Source organism: Mugil cephalus, chromosome 19 (genome assembly GCF_022458985.1).
Source record: "Mugil cephalus isolate CIBA_MC_2020 chromosome 19, CIBA_Mcephalus_1.1, whole genome shotgun sequence".
NCBI lineage: Eukaryota > Metazoa > Chordata > Actinopteri > Mugiliformes > Mugilidae > Mugil > Mugil cephalus.
This window is the reverse complement of record NC_061788.1, coordinates 7,608,563-7,625,424: the sequence shown is the minus strand read 5'-3', so window position 1 is coordinate 7,625,424 and position 16,862 is coordinate 7,608,563. Positions and strand designations below refer to the sequence as shown.

General features: G+C 41.7%; 2 protein-coding genes across 2 annotated transcripts; one reads left to right on the top strand and one right to left on the bottom strand.

Annotated features, from left to right (window-relative positions):
* Positions 1 to 3,601: 3,601 nt before the first annotated feature.
* btc (betacellulin, epidermal growth factor family member) lies at positions 3,602 to 9,174 on the bottom strand. Its single transcript, XM_047569069.1, has 5 exons — positions 8,865 to 9,174; positions 8,205 to 8,303; positions 6,019 to 6,157; positions 5,721 to 5,867; positions 3,602 to 4,744 (listed from the first exon to the last, which is right to left on the bottom strand). Exons 1-5 carry the CDS (start codon positions 8,902 to 8,904, stop codon positions 4,597 to 4,599), a joined length of 573 nt encoding a protein of 190 aa, XP_047425025.1. The 5' UTR covers positions 8,905 to 9,174; the 3' UTR covers positions 3,602 to 4,596.
* Positions 9,175 to 14,859: 5,685 nt separating this feature from the next.
* Positions 14,860 to 16,862, top strand: nxnl2 (nucleoredoxin like 2). The gene is made up of 2 exons (XM_047569937.1): positions 14,860 to 15,376; positions 16,177 to 16,862. Exons 1-2 carry the CDS (start codon positions 15,075 to 15,077, stop codon positions 16,343 to 16,345), a joined length of 471 nt encoding a protein of 156 aa, XP_047425893.1. The 5' UTR covers positions 14,860 to 15,074; the 3' UTR covers positions 16,346 to 16,862.

Here is a 16,862-nt window from a genome sequence, read left to right as displayed (position 1 = left end):
TTATTCGTGGTGTCTCATCAGCCTGGAAATGATTTGTAATCATCATTTGCATATATTCATTAGGAGCGAGCGCCTTAAATCTTCAGAAACCACGACAGCTGCAGCTAATTGTGGTAATTACACACTGTACATGTGATTTATGATATATATATATATGTAGATGCTGGGGTAACTTCTGTGGATTACTCACTAAGTATCTACTCGCATGGAGTAATTCTACAGTACAAAAAGGTGCAGAGCGCAACATGCGACAGATACACTTGAATGTGATTCAGTTGCACTCTGCTCTGGGTGTAATCTATACGCAGCATCTTCCAATTACAGTTTGTAGTCTTTAACAGACTCTAATGGGGACCATGCACAGATGTTCCAAATAAAAAGCCCACCAGTCATTTAGAACAACAGAAGCTACTTAGATTAGATCTTCAAGAAAACTCAGTCCGGTTTGCTTTAACTCTGTCGCCAGATACTGATATCGTGTCCTCGCTGTAGCGTCACAGCTCAGTGACGGTGCTCACATGTAGCTCATACAAAGATAAGACCAATACGGTGTCGCGCAGATCAGTGAGGCACTCTGATTAGTTTATTCATACCTACGATTTCGTGCCTTTTCTCAGGGGGCATGCTTTGTTATGTGGAAATTGCAGCTCGGCTCCGTCAGTATTAACACATCTGTGATCTACCATCAATTACAGTTCAAGCAGATGTGAAGGTTAATTTAATATTATGTGTTGTTTGCTTTGATTGTGCATGGAGAGTCATGAGGGCAATATCATGTCTCATTAGGGATGATTGTTGATAACGGAATGAAAAGGAAACATCATCATCAGCCACAATGTCTGAAAGGCAGCATATATACATATATATATAGACTCACCGGCCACTTTATTAGGTACACCTTGCTAGTTACTATCAACTTAATTAATTAATTAAGGCATACTATCAAGACTATCGAGATTTAGGTCCATATTCACATGATGGCATCACACATTTGCTGCAGATTTGTCGGCTGCACATCTATGATGAGAATCACCACATCCCAAAGGTTCCTAAGCTGCTCTGTCTGTTGGATTGAGATCTGGTGACTGTGGAGGCCACTGGAGTACAGTGAACTCATTAAGAAACCAGTTTGAGATGATATGAGCTTTGTGACAGTAGATGGTACACTGTGGTCATAAAGGGATGGACACGGTCAGCAACAATACTCAGGTAGGTTGTGGCATTTAAACCATGCTCAGTTTGTACTAAGGGGCCCAAAGTGTGCCAAGAAAATATCCCCCACATCATTACACCACCACCATCAGCAACCTGAACCGTTGATACAAGGCTTTCATGCTGTTTACACCAAATTCTGACCCTGACATCCGAATGTCGCAGCTGAAATTGAGACTCGTCAGACCAGGCAACGTTTTTTCAATCTTCCTTTGTCCAGTTTTGGTGAGTCTGTGTGAACTGCAGTCTCAGGACAGGAGTGACACCAGGTGTGGTCTTCTGCTGCTGCAGCCCATCTTCTTCAAGGTACGACGTGCTGTGCATTCAGAGATGGTATTATTTTTATCCGCACAAATGCCGCTCACCGGATATTTTCTCTTTTTCGGACCATTCTCTGTAAAATCAGCAGTTTCTGACATACTCAGACCAACAACCATACCACGTTCAAAGTCACTTAAAAGGCGTACCTAATAAAGTGGCCAGGAAGTGTGTACATATGCATAATCAGGCATAACATTATGACCACCTCCCTAACATTGTGTGGATACGGCGTGCTCCAGTGCATCCCAGAGATATTCGATCAGTTTGGAGGGCGTCATTGCTGTGAGGTGTGGGTGTCGGGTCTGGTCTAAGTGGGTGCTACATGTCTAAGTAACATCCACACAGATGCCAGGTCCAAACGTTTCCCGGCAGAACATGATTTGTCACGAATGGTCAACGTTATTTGCTCCTCCTGTCAGTGGAGCGGCCTACCACAGCTGCTGCCTGTACCAACCTGACGTCCCACTAATGGTTTTCTCACCCTCAGAGTTTCAGCGGATATCTTTAGGGCTGCTTGATGGCAGCAGCCATCCCCGGCACTGATGCAGTCACACGCACAAAAATAGTTTAGGAACAACTAAATAAAATATGAAAAACACTAGTATCAAGTATCTGTGACGATCCACAGAGGACCTTCACCTCAACTAATACGACCAAAAGGCCTTCTCCAACAACAGACACAACAGGATACCCTCAGAAGACCCATGTCCATTCTCTGATGAGTCACAGCTGTTTTGGATTCACAAAGGAGACCTACACATTATCAGGAAGGTGGTCATAATGTTTTGCCTTGGAGTTGGTTGTTGTGTTCTGCTGACCTCCAGTGGCTTTCATAGGAACTACATCAAACGCACTGGAAGATGAGGTAAGAGCGAGCACAGCTGTCAAGAGTCCACAGCTCACACACACACACACACACACATGCCGGAGAGGAACAGGAGGAAACTGTTTGGAAACCGCGTCGAGTCGCTCTTCAAGTTTAACGTCGGAGGAAACTAAAATGACGCGAGAGCAGCTGATGAAAGACGCCCGGCCGCGTCTCCAATCTAGAGCGAACATCCACGGCCGTGTTGTTGGTATCTGTCCCTCTTATCAGCCGCACTTCCAAGTCCCGCGGACACACCCCTCATATAGAAACTCCAGCATTCCTCAGCTGTCACCGTGCTGGAGACAGGCGTTCACGCAGGCCACCTGAAATCAGGTCAAAGATCACGACGCTCATTGTAAACAGCAGGGAAAAGACTCGGTGTTGCTGCCAGTCAAAACATGCAGCTGTCTGTGATAAATACAGATTTTTTAATAAGGGAATAATGAGAAAACGACACCGCTAACACCCAATTTCATAGCATAAAGTTTGCAATTAGATTGCTTTTCGGGCATTTTGGGACAAACAGAAGCCGAGCACAGCACAGTCAGGCTTCTGTGAAATGAACTAAGGCTTGATTATTGAAAAAAAATCCTCCAGCCAGTAGGATTATATGTTATCATACGTGAGGCGAAACAGTTCTCTCATTTTCTAAGGGATTCGAAATGTTATAAATTAATAAAGCTAAAGCTGGTGGAGACTCTGATGTCTGTCGGCTGGACCTCAACCTCATATCTGGCAAACAGACGTGAGAGCTCAGTCAGTCTTCTTATCCGGAGGAGTGTTATTTTCGCAAAAAGTCCAAGTATTGATTTTAGATTTCCTCCTCCTCCTCCTCCTCCTCCTGCGTGCCAGATAACAGGTGCTACCAAAAAGTATAATCTACATTTCAACACTCCCACCGTCCCAAACTCTCCCGCTCATTTCCTTTAAAAATAGAAACAGAGTTGGAGTCCAGGATAAAGTCAGATTCAAGATAATTCCCCTTTGTGCCAGCAGGATTAAGTGCCATTATGTCAGAGGACGATACTTTCCCGCTCTGGTATTTGTTGGCTCACGGCGCATAGCAACACAACAACACAGTAAAACCAAGAAGTGCGATCACCTGAAAGGAGACGTAATCGCGGCGTTACGTGAAAAAAATAATGCCATGTTTTCCACCTGCGGTCTTGTAAAACTCATTACTGCACAGGAGAAAGTGCGCACACAGACACACAGTATTTATTGATGGGTGACACAAAAACACTTCACTGGCTCTGTCCTGAACTCCCCCCTCGTACTACATTTATAGTTAACACACATACAGACAGGCATTTAAAAAAACTTAAAAAAAAAAAAAAAAAACTTGGAAACTGCGTCGTACAGTGGAGCACTTTCACCTCGGCCTGAGCCTCGACACACAGGCTCAGCTGTTCTGCCCCCGAAGCTCGGAGGCCGCTCGGCTCCAAATACACAGATCAAAAAAGCCCCCGGAGCACAAGTTCTCCTTGTCCTCCTTCTAAACCCGGAGTCCAGACCTGCTACCTTTGACATGAGGTTCCACTTGCATTGCTAGCATAGGTTAGTAACAACATTCTGTGTGCGGGTTTTCGCGTGGCCACGTCTCTGTGAGCTGATAATTATGGTGCATATATAGTGAAATACTGTGCACGTTTGAAATGACACCAAAGCAGCAGTGAATGAAGGAGGAGGACACAGAGAAACGGTGGCTGCTTGTGCTTCGACGATAGCGAATCTCTGCGGTTTATTTACACGACCGTGGAGTCCCTTTCCTCTCGTCTTTCAGAGTCCACGGTTCTCCCACGCACACCAAGAACTGGTCAACCCGATCAGCTGTTATCACCGGCTGCCAACTGCTCTCACAGCTTTTTTTTTTTTTTTTCCCCCCCAAACATAGCAACAAGAGTCATGTGTGCCGGCACATGAGCTGCTCTCCTCCGAGTTGTGTTTATCATAAATCCTCGGAAGGCCTAGTTTGTTCTGGGGCTTCGTTGAAGGTTCGCGTGAGACACACGTCCCTTTGAAAGTAGGCACACACTTTTATCCAGAGGCGTCCGTCCTTTGAGGGAGTGCTGCACAGGGACCTCCTCCTCCTCCTCCTCCTACAGCTCACTTCTGTCGCTGTGATACAAAATCCAGCAGCTGTCCCTCCGGTATAAACAATTCCAAGTGTTCTGGACAGTGCTCGCGCATGGCTCTCACACAGAGTTGGTATGCGGGGCCTCTGCTGCGTCTGGTGTCGAGGCGGCGTGCGCTGCGCCGGTGTCCATCATCCTCAGCTTCTCCGTCCCGTTCCTGGGCTCTTCCCTCCGCCTTCCCCTCCTCCGACACAATCTGCACCTACGACTAAGAGAAAAGCAAGCAATGTATTCAAGGGAACCAAGGGCATTAACTTTGTATGCAATAAAAAGGAGCAGTGTGGGGGAAAAACTCTTGAAAAAAGTAACAACATAAAATCATTGTAAAGTAACTGGCTGCAGTTTCTTTTTAAGGATAAAAATGCTCATACCAGATTCAGCTCATTCACCACATTTCCTGTCTTCGTGTCTACCGCAAATATCCAATAAAGGAAAAAAAAAAAGTCTCCTGGAAACAATTTGTGAAGGCATCTGAAGATTCTCAATCATCCAGGCCGTGGTGTATCTAAAGTAACAGAACTGAAGAGACACTTCAGACAGACAAACCTCGGACAAGTCCAGATGCCCTCATTTTAGCTTTCTCATAGATGTACCACGACCTGGAAGACTGACAGTCTTCAAAGACGCCTGAAACCTGGACCTGTTTAAATTCTCTTGGAGGCAAGTGGCGTCTTTACTCCTGAATGACACGTGAGGAATTAAGGTTTTTATGCCTGTGCCCACTAGAAGGTGGTTTCGCAGAGAAGATTTCTATGTGAGATTGGAAAACCCTCATTTAAAGGGGGGAGTCGGTCTGAAAACACCCTCTGTCAGCCGCTCACAGCACAGTCTATCCCCAAGAAATTTCACACCTTAAGAGTTTAACCATTAACTTTGTAAAGAAGATACCATCCAGGGTGATATGGTCTACGTCCTACAGTTCAGGTGAGTATTGGGTCATTAGCAGAATCTAGTCATGTGAGTCCTTTTCAATCAGAAACAAAAAACTGAAGAAGCCACTTGGACGAGAGGAGAAGTGTCCTCAAGAAAACTCCAGAACTTCAAGTCCAGTTTAAGTTTTAAGTTTATAGCTTAACCTCTGGAGAAAAGATCATAAGATCTATCGATCTAAAATGATGATCTAAAATGACCAAACTGTTCCTTGTTGCATATTTTATCTGACGCCCCAGCACGTGAATGCTTACTGTGAACAGATGCAGACGAAAACAATGAGGAGAATGATCATTACAAGCCCTGCAATGATGCAGACGATTATGATTTGTCGTGGATCTGCTATCCGCGGGCCCAGGTCCACATATTCACACCTGCTGCCGACGTAACCGTGGTGACACCTAAGACAAGGGGGAGGAGAAAATGAATTCAAAACTGAACATTCATAATCTGTCATGGAACAATAATGAAGCTGCTCCTCTCTCATCTACTCTGCCGTCACTTCTCTTATCCACCTTCTTCAGTCACCATCCCCCTGCGGCTGTCTCTCACCTGCACGATTGCGTCTTTTGTTCTTCTACGTAGCGACACTCCCCGTGGATGCAGTAGTGGAGCAGTTCCTCAGGGCAACTTGAGAAGTGGCCGCTCCACTGATCCGTGTCCGTTGTATCTGTCGCGTCTGTTGGAGAAACTGAGACACAGCAATCCACCATTTACGCACAACCTTAAACGGCAACGATGCATGAATACAGGCCGTTAGCTTAGCCTCTTAGCCTGAGGACTGAAAACAATGACGAGGCTGAGCAATTAGCAGATCACTACATCTGGTGATGTAAATATTCCCAGATGTCACTGCACCACATGCTGTCTGGGTATTTAATCATCGTTGGCTGAGCCACGCTAGCTATTTCCCTTTGTGCTTAGCTAAGCTACTTAGATAAGATTGATGGATTAATTGATGGTTACAGGCTGCAGGTGGGTGGATGTCACAAGCTACATGTCAGCTAGTATTTTTCCACCATTTCTTTCAAATCAATTAAGGGCACAGTATGCTGTTGACCTTGGCAATCAATCACAAACACCTGAATACCTGATTCAGCCTCAACAGTGTTATTATAAGTAGAAACAACTTGTTTAAACTCAAGACTACACAATGATTTCTCATTTGAGTCCTTATTTAGCAAAAACATGACTGGATTTTCTGTTCTGGCAATGGACTCAGACTCAACCAAGTTTGCGAGACATTTTTTGTATCTGTGATGTTTTAATAAGAGTCGATTATAAGATCTCATCAAGAACGTAAATAATCGTATTACCCCAAATGTCTATTTCTGTAACCGTGACACGTTCCGTCAGCGTTCTTCTACATCTACCGTCACCTTCTGGCATTGCCTGATCTATAAATAAACAGTTTGGAATATGATCCTGAGAGGAAGCCTCGCGATCACTGCCAGGAAAAGCCTGGTGTCGTCAATTAACCACATGTCTCAATTATTAACATTTACTGAGCATCCCCGACGAGCTCTTTCTTCTCGGTAGCTTACTCACAATCACACAAACTACAACACAACCTGCCAGGGGAAAAGAAAAACACAACTCTTAGCAGGATACTGAACTTCTGACCTCCAGTTTCATGCAGCTCGTCTCAAACCTCCGCTGCTATCTTTACCACCTACTCCCATGAAATTATCTTTGAAAATGAGCTTGTAAAACAATACTGCCTTTCAGGTGACATCAATGACAGCGACTACTTGTTAAATGAAACACGAAACCAGACTAGTTGTCACGACCTCTGTACTGGAAAGGTGGAAAAAATCTCCGGTTACAGAGTTTAATGGGATAGTTGCGGAAATATGTTTGTTATCTTGTGGGGGCTAAGATGCTAAGATGAGATCAGTACCACTCTCTAAGGAAGCTACGAAGCTAAAGTAGGTTAGCCTAGCCTAGCCTAGCAAAAAGACTGGAAACAGAAATAGCTAGCACAGGAAAATATATTTAGTACCTATAAAGCTTGATGTATATATGTAGTCTGTACAGCTAAGCTAGGTTAGCTGCTGGTTAGCATACAAGCGTGAAAGGTGTCTTAGCTAGAAACCAAAGAAGAAACTGTGGAATCATTCTTTTTAAATGTCGAAGCTCATTTAGATTATTATTATTTTTTGTAATTAATATTCACATAAATTTCCAGCGTGCAGCCAATATTTTCCAGTAAATGTAAGAAATCACCATTTTCTCAATGCGAACGATATCAAATGATTCTCTGGTCACCAAGTTAATTCCATTCAAAATATAGTGTTGCCACTAAATACCCCAATCAGGGATAAAATCTGATTAAATATTTGATTTATTGTGACTTGATTCAGTTAATCCATCAAAGGGAGACGAATCCGATTGATGTTTTGCAACATTGCAGCTGCAGAATTTGCTGACACAGCCTCTGCGACACCAAGGGGTTGCATTCCTTTTTCTTTTTTTTTAAATTTTTCTTCTTTAAATGTGATCTGTAATGGACCACACATCTTTTCTCCGCTTTCCTTTTTCGCTGGCACGTCCATGACGAAGGTGTGTTCGGGTGTTTGCCTCCCCCTCTGTGACCATTCATCCATCAAACCTCCCGAATTTCGAGTAACCAAAGATTTCTGGCATAATATGGGAGGTGGTGCACGTGCACGTGCATGTCCGTGTGTGTGTGTGTGTGTGTGTGTGTGCGTGGGTGGGGGTTCCCCGTCCACACCTACCTGTGCAATTGTCTCCGTCACCATGGCGATGACAGTTCTGCACAGCAGGCTCCTCGGTGGCATTCCACTCTGCCAGGCTGTATTTGCATACGGCCAGCGCTGCAGCCATACACATGAACACATACAAACAAAAGCCAGTCACACACAACAACAAATACGCACCTCCTGGCACACATTTCACCCGATCTGCATGAGACGTGACAGTACTACTCTAACTAACACATGCCATAATAAGCCACTCGGACTATGTGAAACATCACACTTGTTTTGACAACGATTCGTAAACCCAGAGGATATATTGCTCGTATATGGATTCTCCCATTCAATCATTAACCAGTACTGATAATTTATGTATAAATATTCCTCAGAGGGTAAAGCAGTGCCTTTTAAAACCTGCATTAGTCTGAAACCACATGGATGTCAAATAAGTGTCCCAGCAATGTAAACAATATACAATGAACCTGGACCTGCTGCACTGTATCAAACCTCCAACCAGAAACATGTGTTTAAAATAATAATTATATGTAAACATCACTTAAATGTGTCTGTCTGAGGTGTTCAGGCTCCAGTGTAATACACCCAGCCTTCTAATTATGGCCGACGATAATAGAAAGTAAACACTGATTCAATCAGCTGCACTAGAACAACAGCGAAACTTACCTGTTACTATTCCCACACAGAGTCTGTACGCGGTGGCCATCTCCTCACTTCTCAAAGGTGCTCATCTGACAGAGAGTCTCTGACAAACACAAGTCAAACTGGATCAGGTCTTTCTCAGAGGTCAGTGACCTTTGGAAGAAGCGTGAGCGAGCCGTGGAGGATCCCCAGTGCCGTGTCGTATTGTGGCTCTTCATTGATGGCGGCTAATAGTTCATAGCACAGACGGGAAAGCTCGAGGATTTGACCAGAGAGCGTATGTGGCCCAGAGCTCTCTGGCTCTCTGGACCGTGGCTGAACTATGGAGTGTGAGAATAGAAAAAAAAAAAAAATGGGGGTGGCACTGAAACCCAACTCTGCTCTCCCGTCCCCGCCCACACCTTTAAAGGAGACGACGGCTCCATTCAAGCTATTCAAGTTATTTCCCCTTTAGCGAACAAGTGCTCCTTTATACCTGACATTCTCTTTCTTCAGAATGAAGGTGGAGCGTCCATTGACAATAATCTATAACCTGTTTACCAACTACAGACTTCAGCCTCTCTTTATACTTTGTTTCTGCGAGATCCATACGGACAATAGTGAGCAGATAGATGTGGGAGGACAGAAAGAATCACACACTGATTTTTATTATTATTAATAACGTGAGGAGATTAAAGACGGCTTAATGCAAACGTTTGAATGCTTGCAACTGGTCCGTGGTAAATGCTATAGACTTTAGGTAGGTATTTATTATTTTAAATGTTTTTTCTTTTTTTTTAAAGTTCCAGTAGCTGCTGAAGCATGGACATTGATTATCTCACAACAAAGCTTAGACAAAGTCACCTGGACATGTGTGACGTTATTTGATGACGCTTCGTCCGTGTGCCTCCTTCAGTTCTGAGTGACTGGTGTGGAGCCGAGCGTTTACTGGGCAAATCTGTGGGAGGTGCACACTTGATACTAACCAAACAGGCCCGTAATAATAAAAATCTCGCCTATAATACATCAGAAATACTAGCTAATGCATAATATAACATTCTTATACTTACTTACAGCTTTATCATAAGAAATACAAATATTTCCAATTCAGGTCTCGACTAATTTTTTAAATTTATTATCTGTTTCTACATTTGTGACATGGTTAATTCAGCTGTTTTATGACAAAAACAGATATAATCTGGGTGCTTTCTGTTGTTCTAAATACAACCAGTAGATGGCAGAATTTAGCGGTTTCTCTGTATGGTTAAATACAAGTTTCACTTTTACTATACCTATTGTATACACAGTAACAAAACCTTTCTGTATCACTATACAAGAAAACAAGCTGGGCAAGAATTCCTTGGCGTGGCCTGTATAAAGAGAGTATCAGGATGGATCTAAAATGAAAACTGAGACGTGTGCAGCTACATTACGAACCATCGAAATGATCCGTATGATTACACAAACCTTTCTCTTGCAGTTTCTAGTTGAATAAGTTCATATTCAGTGCGAGTCAGGTGAAACTACTGCTTACGTGTGTGTTTTTGTGATGTTTGTGAGTAATCTGAGTGACGTTCTAGGTGATTTATATTATAAATCTGTCTGTAGTTCCATCTATCTTCTGTATTGTTAAATTAATAATTTGACATTTACTTACACGAGATCCCAGCCTCATGTTTGTATGGTCAAATGTGACCTGTTAGCTTGTCGGGGAGCTACATATCTAGCCTCATTCTGTCCAGGTAGCTATAAATCTCCAACAAGTGCATCAACAAGTGTAGCCTGAATACATAAATGCAAAAACATGAGGGGTATATTTCTTGAAGGTTCCCTTAAATCTGTGCTGCGTCCCACTTTCATTTCTCTCGACCTCCAGACTTCATCCATCCAGGGAGGGCTGTGAAACGCGGCGTTACAGGCTGGTGCTAAGCCACTTTTTAATTCCACTTTACCGAGCCCTTCAATCCACCATGAACGCTAATTAAAATCACACACTTAAAACCCCCCGAAGCCCTGGCCTGTTCTCCTCAGGTTCATTCAGTGACAACCTCGAGGTCAAGCTGGGAACAATCTGGGGGAGACTTCTGAAGTACGAGAGGACTCTTTTTAATTTCACATTGAATTAGAGAGTAAATAACAGCCAGTAAATACTGATGGAGTTCTAACAATGAGCCACAGTGGAATTCAAAGGACAACAAATGCAGCTCCTACTTTAATCACGGAGGACAGAGGCTCCGGTCAAGGAGGGTCGAGGATTGTGTTTTAATACCGGATCCAGACAGACTGGGTTACCAGCTATTCACACCTTACAATTGTAAAGCACAGCAGTCACACATTTCATCTGCTTCTGTTTCAGAAATGTCAAACTATTACTCCTCATGGCAGCAATATTTGTCAAATGCATGTTTTTACTTACAAATTACAAGTGAAGGGAATATTCCTGACCAGTTCGAGACAAGTAAACAGGTGCACACTTGTTCAACTTACTTTACATAATCATCCCTTTACACCAAACCTGCAGGGGTCAGTTGTTGTCATGAAGATTTAAGGGTCCACTGACAGCTGGGACCCCATGAACATACAGAAAATGAATGAATAAATGAATTTACAGTGCCCTTAAATCTTTGCACGTGTATATAGTGTGTGCTCTTTGTAGCAAATTGTTTTAAAACAATTGTTTTTTCCCGGTTTTTATTTATTTGTTTTTGTCAGGAAACAGCTCACTTTTTGGAAACGTCGCTATTGTGCTAATATACTTGCAACATGTCGAGCTCCAGAACAGAATATACCTGAAACCTTATAAATATTTTACCGTCTAACCTCGTGCAATTTGCAAATGACTTGGGGTTGAAAATATAAAACAGATCTCACTGATTTTCATGTGTCATTAAGCACAGGATAATATTAGATAATATTCTTCGCACAGCTCTTTCTTTCTTTCTTTCTTTCTTTCTTTCTTTCTTTCTTTCTTTCTTTCTTTCTTTCTTTCTTTCTTTCTTTCTGTCTTTCTTTTAAATATAATAATTCAACAAATAAGTGAAGTCACTGAGTGTAAAACAAACACTAACAACCAATATAGTGTCAAAAATACAGCGTGTAAATGATAAATCTGTACAGTTACTTTCCATGTACCTATCTATATAGGACTATAGGAATTTATGTTTAAGTAACTTTTTAAAATAAAATCTACTAGTGATGTTTCTGACATACTATTTTTTTGTGGTCACCACATGACCTGTGTTCACTTGTCGAGACAATATTTTAATTTATCCTCTACATTTAGCCATGATAACTGTTTATATATCACACCAACATTGGCACGGAAGGAGCAAAACATGCACCAGCCTCAAGCAAAGGGGGCCAGAAAAGAGGAGGAACATCCGAGCAAAGGTTGTTAGTAAAGGAGACGTCAGGACGGGAAAACTATTGAGACTCGTCCACCCGACGGGCACAGAGAGGAAAAGGAAGTGATAAAGTAGAGCAGTCTCATGACTGGCTAGACCCCTTTTAGACTAAGCCAGACGTTTTCTGGGACAATCTACAACTTCACACATCTAAAGCAGAAGTTCATACAGAATAGATTCATGAACAGACACTGAGTTACTGTAAGTTGAGAAGCACACACAAACGAAGTGGCCACCATTGGTCACACATATAGTGTATGCATTTCACCTTCTAACACCATGTTAAAAGGTGTCTTATTTCTAATTTAGCCGTGAGGTTTTATAAATGAGTCCAGCGTGTTTCGGAAAGCTCAAAGTCTGAGTCAAATGTTTAGGAGTGTCTTTGCCGTTTTCAACAGGAAGGCTGCGTTTCCTCTCTGCGCCTGTGCTCCTAACTTAGACTGAACATCAGGAAACTCCGACGCCACGAGATTCCAAGGCGTAATTTAGAGCTCGGCTACAAACATCCGCTTTGTGCTCTTCACGGACAGTCACTGTAATAATCCGTATCTCTCAGTAGGTATTTAAAAGAAGAGTAATGGGAAGCAAGTTCACACACACACACAAAAAAAAAACGCAGATTTTTGTGGCTAATGATAAAACAAGATCTTTATTTGAAATTTTATTACAAAACCATGACATTTAAAGCATACAAAAGCGTAAAAAAATCATAAAAAATTTCTTCTGTGAGTCAGATGCATCTGATGCATGGTCCACTTCTTCTTTGCTCCTCTGCAAAAAGGGTGCAAACGATAAAATTCTCCTGCAACAACAAGGGTTCACCACCAAGAGAAGGCGCGTGTGCAGCGTGGAGTCTCACCTTCACACCACAGCACAGGAGCGTGGTTCTCTGAAGGGGTTGCTGCCTGTGGGGACTCCCACCAGCAGGGCGTCCTTGCCTGCATTCTGCAGACAGTACTGCTGGAGCTCTGCGGCCGCCTGGGACACCTGCACACACACACACACGCACAAACAAGTGTGTTTAATTAAACTTTCTGTTACGTACACACTTGAAAAAAGTTTTGCAGCCTTTAACAAGTCATTTTATTGATTCTTTTTGGTTGCAGCGTTGTACTAAATCCCCAGTAGGACATATCAAACTGTTCCCTTCTGGAGGGAAAAAGCTGATTTTAAACAGCATATTCATATTTCTAGGAGCAGACTGGATATGAATGATTCATAGACATTTTTAACTGCATGAGATTTACTAGGTTTTGCTGCTGACTTATTATGGAACTGAAAAAAAATTATTTATGACGGTTCTTGTGAAAAACTCAAACATTCAGATAGAAATACTCCATTACAAACAATGAATGGAAAATTATACTTAAGTAAAAGCGACTGTGCTTGTTTTGTTCACTGCCTGAACCTAAAAACTATTAATAATTAATCAAATACACTAAAATAAGTGTGATGGAAAAGTCGTCAAATCCTCCTTTATTAAAGATGGAATAATGACGCAGCCAGAATTATTTTAGTGGAAGTATTTTGTATAAATTGATAAAGCATCAAACCAATAATAAATATATTATAGTGAACAGTCGAGTTTTTTTATGTGTCATAAGTAAAACAAATTAAGTGAATCAAGTAACTACAAAATGATACGCTCCCATGCTCTTTAATGTCCGAGTTAAACTGTTTAACTTTTTTACCTTTATTCTTTCCACACTGGCCTCAAGCTTCAGTTGATGCACCATCCGTCTCATGTTGGATAAATTGGAGTTAGAGGTCATGGCGGTGGGAATTGTTGTGGGAATGAAAACGATCCTTGTAAAATAGAGTCTCTCTCTTCAGTCTTTAGGTGGAAGCGGTTCACTTCACTGGTGGTCAGCAAACGCTGGACAGGGAAAGAATGGCCGGGTTTCTTTCCAAATGACCTCAGAGCACTCCCCCACTGGAACAAGGAGGGATATGAGCATGCTGACTTGTAACTCCACTTCACTGACACTTCGTAGGAAACAGTTTAAGACCTCTATTCTGGGTGTGAAATGAAACCCTGAGAACCAATTTAGTTTAGACTTCCAACATGTCGAAATCATTTAGACATTTTGTGAATGAGAATGTGAATGTGATTGTTTAGAAGTACTCTTAAACACCAACTTAGGTGTGCCCATCAAATATCCCAGCAATTTCTTTACACTTCCGTTTAAGCTGGTCCTTTTAATTTTACCAGATAATGTAGTTTTTTATCTTTTACAATTTAACTAAATTACTCTCCAGTTTATATATTTTTTTCTCATTTTGGCTGTAAAATCGTAAAATAAAAATAAGGGGGAAAAATTAAAGTATATTTAATTATAAACGTTGTTTTTAATTATTCTTATTTTCATAAAATTGTTGTATTATACATACATATTTTTCATATGTAAAATTTTTTATACCCTTTTATATGTTTAATTTATTTAATATGTTTTCTTTATTTTAGATTTCTACTCCTTTCACTGTAAAGAATAGTACCACTTGGATTTTTTACACTGTTAATATATATATATTTTTTTTAATGAAAAACTACGACTCTTAAAACATCTGCGCATGCGTCAGTTGTACGCTGCCGGAAAGTGCCGTGAGACGTCGTGCCGTACGGCTTCACGTGGTTAATGGACTACAACTCAACGTTTGTTGCCTCCTCATTGGTCCGTGGGTGATTATCGGGATTGGCTGTAAGCAGCTTTTGCGGAAAAGGTAAACACAACGGGAACCTTCTACGGAGAAGTTGGACGCCGACAGCAAACATGAGCTAAAAGCGTAAGTTGGAGCTGTCAAACCTCCGGGACTCCTCACCTTGAAGCCTGCCAGAGAGCCCACAGCAGTCATGGTGGAAGTGTTTTCCGGGCGGACGCTCCTGAATAAAGACGGGGACTTTGTGGACCCGGAGGAGGCGCTGAGGAACAAAGTGGTGGGGATCTACTTCTCTGCGGGATGGTGTCCGCCGTGTCGCGACTTCACTCCCATCCTGTGCGACTTCTACACGGAGCTGGTGGAAGAGGGCGAACCTCCGGCTCAGTTTGAGATAGTTTTTGTCTCCTCCGACAAGTCCACCGAGGACATGGTTGAATATTATCACGACATGCACGGAGACTGGCTCGCTCTGCCTTGGACGGATGACTACAAACAGTAAGCATCGGATGCACTGTCTCTGAAATATTTAAAATGTTGATCTCAGTTGAACACATTAGAAACATAAATACGTGCTTTCTTTGTATATATAGATCTTATCAGGATTAAACTCTAGACTCCAGATTATGTAAAATGCTTATGAGGGTCACCCTGTCAGGGATTAGGTTTAAATGTAGACTCACTTCCTCCTCCAGGTGAGTGAAAGGCACTGACGGTGGATCTGTTTTATTTTATTTTATTCCACTTTATTTCTTTGAATACATTTTATTTCAAGTCAAATATTGTGAAAACTTGAGCTATATTTGTCCCACATTTCTCCCTGCGTGTAAATTTCTGATTAGTACATATTTTAATAAGTTACGCATCAGAGGTATTTACATTTACTTTAGTATAAGTAACAGTACAAGAGTAAATGTGATGTACCGTGCAGGATATCTTAGCTAGCGGTGCTGTAGACTAATATTTTTTATTAGAAGTACTCTATCTATCTATCTATCTATCTATCTATCTATCTATCTATCTATCTATCTAAATGTCCATGATAACAACTCATAAATAAAAGCGTGGACCTTTTGTATTTCCTGCTTTGAAAAATATTTGAAATAATTACTTAATTGTTATCACTGATACGTTGATAAATAAAGGACCTTATATGTTGTTTGCTGAGATGCGGGTTAATTAACTAGTCTGTAACATATGTTGAATAAACTGGAAAGTTAAAAAATCTCAGATTTCTTCAAATCTTTGCAGCACGGTTAAACTATAACAGGTGTCTGTGTGTCTCGCTTCTCCCTCAGCGAACTGAAGCAGCGCTACAAGATCACAGCCGTCCCCAAACTGGTGATCGTGAAGGAGAACGGCGACGTGATCACGGACAAGGGCAGGAAACAGATCAGAGACCGGGGCCTGGCCTGCTTCAGGTCCTGGCTGGACGCCGCCGAGATCTTTCAGAACTTCAAGGGTTAGAAAGTGAGATGAACAAACTCGTTATATATTTATGTTGCACAAATTAACGTTCACCTATTCGAAGTTTCTCTCTGTTTCCTTTAACTCTCTAGCACTCTGAAATCGTTGGAGTGAAATGATATGATAAATAAAAACGTTTGCTTCAACTTCTCACAAGTCTGATGATGGGGCTGAAAGTAGATGTCAAAGGCAAAAAAAGTTCAGAAATGCTGCTTTAGCTGCAAACTTTTACCAAACGTGCTATGCATTTAAGATAAACCTCAGGCAAGTCCATTTGAGAAATTGTGCATATAGTAGGATTAATACAAGCTTATTGTAATTCAGTTTATTTGAATGTATATTAATGTATGCTCTTTAATTTATTAATGTATATGCTTGAGAGCTTTTCTTCCCAGAGAGCTTGCTTTTGTAAATTTAAAGAATGGACTTGTAGTTCTATGTCGAGCTACCTGTATATTTTTCTATTTTATTTTTTATGAGTTGGTGAAACAGGTTGTTAATAAAAAATGTTCCATTA